At 42.6% G+C, this 6,000-nt stretch overlaps 1 protein-coding gene across 1 annotated transcript in view; it reads right to left on the reverse strand.

The window, feature by feature from the left end:
• The window catches only part of LOC145341447 (guanylate cyclase soluble subunit beta-2-like), a 55,970-nt gene extending 51,906 nt beyond the window's left edge, over nt 1-4,064 (reverse strand). Inside the window, exons 1-3 of the mRNA XM_080186401.1 lie at nt 4,053-4,064; nt 3,867-3,940; nt 1,656-1,750 (exon numbers count right to left, since the gene is read on the reverse strand). Of these exons, the coding sequence (XP_080042527.1) occupies nt 1,656-1,750; nt 3,867-3,940; nt 4,053-4,064 (181 nt within the window). The remainder of the gene's footprint in view (nt 1-1,655; nt 1,751-3,866; nt 3,941-4,052) is intronic.
• Between the last annotated feature and the right edge of the window lie 1,936 nt (nt 4,065-6,000).

The following is a 6,000-nucleotide window of genomic DNA, read 5'->3' on the forward strand; positions in this document are numbered from 1 at the left end:
CTCCAGGGCCGGTGGGGGGGTGGTGGTGGTCAAGGCTGGCCCGGGAATTGTGGTGGGGGCCACGATCGGGCCAAGAGGGGGAGGCAGGAGGGGTAGCACTGCGGGGGTCCTGAGCTGGCCAATGATTGAGCTGGCCAGCAAATGGAGAGACTAACAAGTTGAGGCCATTGCACATGTGCAGATTTCCAGAAGTGTCAGAATCTGGCATGGAAAGACCCCCCACCGCCCCCCCCACCCCCCCGGTTTTTTAATGAGATTTACGATTGGGATCTCTGCAGAGCACAGGGTATGGCAATTTGAGTGTGAAGTTGAACTAACAAAACAGTAGTGATCCAGAATAATTTTCCCACCAATTCAGCACTTTTGGGAGAATTCCCCAACATTTATTCAAAACAGTGGACTAAACTTAGTTAACAGCATCATTCATTAGATCTTCCCCAGTATACTTAGGCTTGTACAACTTTTGAATAACACAATGCTGAAAGTATGAGCTAATAATGTGTAGCAAGGGAAGCCAGGCTTGAGTGAATGGAACGAGCAACTCAATATCTCCTTAATCAATCAGATTGAATGATTGTGAAATTAACAGTGCAAGGACTGAGAAGGAAGATTCAGTTAGAACGGGTGAGTTCAGTCAAATCAGGTACAGAAAGAGAAATAAAATGAGGGAAATAAAGATTGGATAAAAAGAGACAAAGAAAACCTTTTTTTGAAGTGTAGATTTAAAATTCTGGATTTTTTATTCCAAATGAAAGACAAACTGTATGTTTAATGGTTGATTCTCAATACCAGAGAGGTTGACTAGCACTTTGTGTTAAAATGATTGTGCTGGCATGTTATAGTTTACTCGTGGAGTGCACATTGCTCTGGCAACATGCATCTTACATGCATGTTGTAGTCTGGAGCTATGGATAGTGATGGTAGAGACTCCAGTTTCTTTCTATCATATGATTGACCAGGAATCTCTCCTACTTTTGCTACTGTTTTGGCATGTGTTGTAGGATTTGCAAGTTGCTACTCAACCTGTTTAATCATGTTATGAACTCAGTTTCCTTGACCAACAAGAATTAGAGTGGGACTTAAACCCAGCGCTTTGCCTCAGAGGCAGGGATACCCACTGTGCCACAAGAGCAAGCTGCTACACTATTTGCATATAAATAATATGCGGTCATCTCACCACTATTTAAACAGCAAAGTAGATGCAAAGGATGATTTATAGGATGCATTTGCATTCTAAGTATAAGAGTATAAATTAAGGAAAGAATCCAATCTCTGTCTCTGAAAAGTCACATGGACTCAAAATTTTTTTTCTCTCTCCATTGATGCTGCCAGACCTATTAAGTTTTTCCATCAGTTTTTGTTCTTATTTCAGAAACCAGCCTCCACTAGGAGGTTTCCAGTGGTGGTATTCGCACTGATTCTGATTGAGTACAACTCCGCTCCAATGTCAAATTACATTTCCAAAGTGCTGGTGAGGTCAACTGGAACTCAAGGGGGGCAAGGAGTATTCTCTCCCCTGTACTCTTAACATTGAAATGTCCAGCTTTTAGGAGGGAACTCCTTAGATGCTGAGATGATTTTGGTATAAATTTGAATGTAACACTGAAGTTAGAAATGCAATGTACAAATATTGGTAATGATAATATGAAACCTACCTAATAATTTGCAAGCTTCCTCCACCAGTCGTGTTGTATTTTCATCTGCATACACTTCAAATGTCATAAAAGTGTCTGGGACTCCAGCAGCAACCCTGTGGAAAATAAATGAAAGACAGAACGAATCAATATCCCCCAATTTTATTGGCCCGTAACTTCCTCAGAGTGGCAATCACCCGCAGACTACCACTCTGAGGTACTTCCCTTTGCTGGAATTCCAAAGCCTCAGTGCTGCACACCCTTTCTCACTCAGGTAGGGTGAGATCTTCCTCACTCAGGTTTACAGCAGCCCTGGTGGTTCAATGATAGAATTCTCGCTTGCCAAGTGGGAGGCCTGGGTTCAATTCCCAGCCAATGCAAGAGCAGTGTATAATTTGAATGTGTGTTGTTACTGTGTCACTTCCATTTGATATGTGTGTGTTAGCTGCATTTAAGGGGACGGCATGGTGGTTAGCACTGCTGCCTCACAGCGCCAGGGGCCCAGGTTCAATTCTAGCCTCAGGTCACTGTCTGTACAGAGTTTGCACATTCTCCGCATGTCTGCATGGGTTTCCTCCAGATATTCTGCTTTCTTCTCACAGTCCAAAGATGTGTGGGTTAGGTTGATTAGCCATACTAAATTCACCCTTAGTGTCAGGGGGATTATCAGGGTAACTATGTGGAGTCACATGAATGGGGCCTGGGTGAAATTGTGGTTGCTGCAATTTGATGGGCCAAATGGCCTTCTTCTGCACTGTAGGGATTATATGATCAATGAGGCAGCAGCAGAAAAGTGTGCCCTGACTGCATCAGTGTGATATAAATGGAGCACTATGAGAGACGATATATCTCCTTTTAATCGCACTAAGAAGGGAGAAGCTAAATTTCAAAGATGAGAGGTGGGAGTCAGATATTGGACCGGGAGTGGGGGGTGTGGAGTTGGACCTCGACGGAGGAACAGGATCTGAGTCAGACTGGGACTGGTTTGTGGGGAGGGGAATGGGAGGCGGTGGCGGGGGGGGGGGGGGTGGCGGGGGGGGGGCGACAGGCACATGGAGTCAGACCTGAATGGTGGGGGAGGGTGAAGGCATTGGATAGGTGTTGGTTTCGAGGTTGGGGGATACTTTGTTGGTGGTGGGTTAGAGTCAATGATGGAGGTAGTGTTGAAGATCCCCTGAGGTCAGAGTTGGCGGGGTGGGATATCCCACAGTCTGGAACTTTAGAACAGTTACTCTGATGTCAGAGGTGTTTTTTTTCCCCCTTCTAGCTCTTTTAGATTACTATGTCAGCTAAACTGGCAGAACCATCTGAAGTTAGTGATTTGAAACGCTTTGTCAGGTGGTTCCCAGCCCAGCAATTGTCCTGGGGAAATTAGCACTTCCGGAGAATTGCTGGGTTCACCTTTATTAGCTTCATTGGGGTATAGCACAAATGCAACCCAAGGGAGCCAGGAAATTATGGCCCAGTTTTAAAAGTTGATAAGTGACTATGAGAAGAGGGACAGCCACCCAGCTAAGAAGTTACTGAAGAGCACCACCAGTTGGAATTCACCCCAATGGAGCATTCACATTCCAACTGGTCCTGTCGGAGTGTGCAAAACACAGGCTCATGTAGATCACCGCTGCATGTGCCTTTAAGGACATGTGTTATTTATATTTAAGAAAAACACTTTAATATATTAATCACGTCACATTAAGTTGGGAAGCACTATTTAAACCAGGCTGAAGACCCAGAGAAGAATATGGATTTATTTCTAAACTATATACTGCAGGCTAGGGTTGGATCTAACAAGTGTCCGCATAAATAGTAACATTGAAGCTTAATCTGTACATTCAAAAAGATTGGGCACGAATATCAGATTTAAATCGATGTCAGCGATGTTTGTTCATGTCCAGCTGTGACCTGAAGGAATTGTACCTGTCGATTATAAATGCATGCACATAAACCATAGCCACAAACCTGACAAAGGAAGAATGTTTTGTTTCCATTTACTTGGATTAATGTTTTATTTTAATCTGTTGAGAATAAACGTAAAGATTAATGATTCGACATCTGACTCTAATGGTGAGTTACATGTCGAAAGTACCCAATGTCCTATTCGCTGCAGAATACTTATTTATTCCCGTTGTTATTTCTATTTACATATGTATAGACAACGAATGTTTGGATCGCTCTTGCGGTCACGGTATGAAATGAATATATGACTAGTTTAGGGGAAATGCCAGAAATTACCTCAATTTCTCCCATGTTTCTTCTCCGAATTTTTCTATAACCAAAGACTTCAGACATGTATTAATAAATCCATACTATAAAAAGAAAGCATAGATGAGATTTAGTCTTAAAAGTTCGGCTTACGTTTTTCAACGGTTGAAATATTTCCGCATATATCATGCCCCCTTTTAAAAAGAATATTGCTACCAAACTCAGCATTGAGGAAGCCACATTTCCGCAACCTCTTCAATTAGTCAACATTCTATTTCTCTAAAGTCAAATATATTCGAATATGAACCTAACTCACGCTGTACCCTGACTTGATTTTGTGCTAATCTCAAAACGCCCTGGGACCACACAGTAACGTCAAATTCTAGATATATGAGATATATTGGGTCCTGTGGTCGCAGTTACATTCGAACAGGAATTTGCAACCTTTGATACAATCTTGACACAATCTTTGAATGCACATTCAGAAGCGTCTTGTCCGCAAGAATATTAATGTTCGATTTATTTTTCCTCACAGATGCTCTGCTCGCCATTTTAATGTTGCGCTTTCTAAGCAACTAAAGTGCATTCGGTTCTGGGACCGTAAAATCGGAGAGAATAATTTGCATTCATATCATCACGGATGACTGTCACGATATTCCGCCTGGGATGTGTTAATCTTTCAGGGTACCGTTGCGCTGGGAAGTCAAGCATATTACACAAATGTAAAATCCACTGCACACAAAATGCTGCGGTTTGATCTATATACTTGCAAATGCTTTAGCATACTTTGAAAAACAGCTGCTTTCCCCGAATTGTCAAGGTCACGGAAGTATATGTATATCTGCAGCGCACACAGTAGTAGTTACAATTCGAGCAACAAGCACGATGTGGAACGGTCACATTATGAGCACACAACGCCAACTATTATCACCACGGACCACAACGGCCTCCAAGGAAATGAATGAACTCTCAAAATTACCACTCATTACCAAACACTTACCATCCTCAATAAAGGGACTGCGACTAGAGTCCAGCCTGTTAGCAAATTGTACCGACACGCTAATTTCTTCGCTGAAAAGTCACATCTCAAGCGTCATTTGTGGCTTTATACATCACAGTTTTCAATATCCGTCCTTTGGAGATAACCACGCCGAGAAACATTGACAGACACACCCGGTACAGGGAACCGGATTTTGCTGTTCCCGCTCGTTGTAGACTGTCTATTGGTTTTGATACTGAGAGTTCGTGGCGCCCTCTACAGAGCATCCAGGGCTTGTGTGAGCAGGGGCAAGCAACTGTATGTTCGGCATCCCCATAATCACTAGGACTGAAGAATTGCTGAAGAGCAGCATAGAGTCTAGTGAAATAGAGTCATAGAGGTTTACAGCATGGAAACAGGCCCTTCGTCCCACCTTGTCCATGCCATTCTTTTTTTAATACCTGTAACCTGGTCCCAATTGCCTGTATTTGGCTCATATCCCTCTATACCCATCTTACCCATGTAACTGTCTAAGCACATTTTAAAAGACAAAATTATATCCGCCTCTACTACTACCTATGGCAGCTTGTTCCAGGCACTCACTATCCTCTCCTTAAAACTCAAATCATCAAGTCCCAGTAGCATCCTAATAAATCTTTTCTGCACTCTTTCTAGTTTAATAATATCCTTTCTATAATAGTGACCAGAACTGTACACAGTATTCCAAGTGTGGCCTTACCAATGTGCAACTTCAGTAAGTCCCAACTCCTGTATTCAATATTCTGACCAATGAAATCAAGCATTCTCAATGCCTTTCTCACCACTCTGTCCAGCTGTGACTTCACTTTCAAGGAGCTATGAACTTGTACCCCTAAATCTCATTGTAATTCTCCCCAGTGCCCTACCATTAGCTGAGTAAGTCATACCCTGGTTCAATCTACCAAAATGCATTACCCTGCATTTATCTAAATTAAACTCCATCTGCCATTCATCAGCCCACTGACCCAATTGATCAAGTGGAATATTGAATGAAGCATTGAATTGAAGTGAAGCAAAATAATGAAGGAGAAAGATAGGTGAGATTAGGAAGGATAAAAGAATCTGAAAACAGTGGGAACATAGGAGTAGGAGTAGGCCATTCAGCCCATCCAACCTGCTCTTTCAGTGTGATCATAGCTAATTGTC

Source organism: Carcharhinus amblyrhynchos, chromosome 3, assembly GCF_965287045.1.
Source record: "Carcharhinus amblyrhynchos chromosome 3, sCarAmb.v2.hapA, whole genome shotgun sequence".
In the NCBI taxonomy this organism is placed as follows: domain Eukaryota; kingdom Metazoa; phylum Chordata; class Chondrichthyes; order Carcharhiniformes; family Carcharhinidae; genus Carcharhinus; species Carcharhinus amblyrhynchos.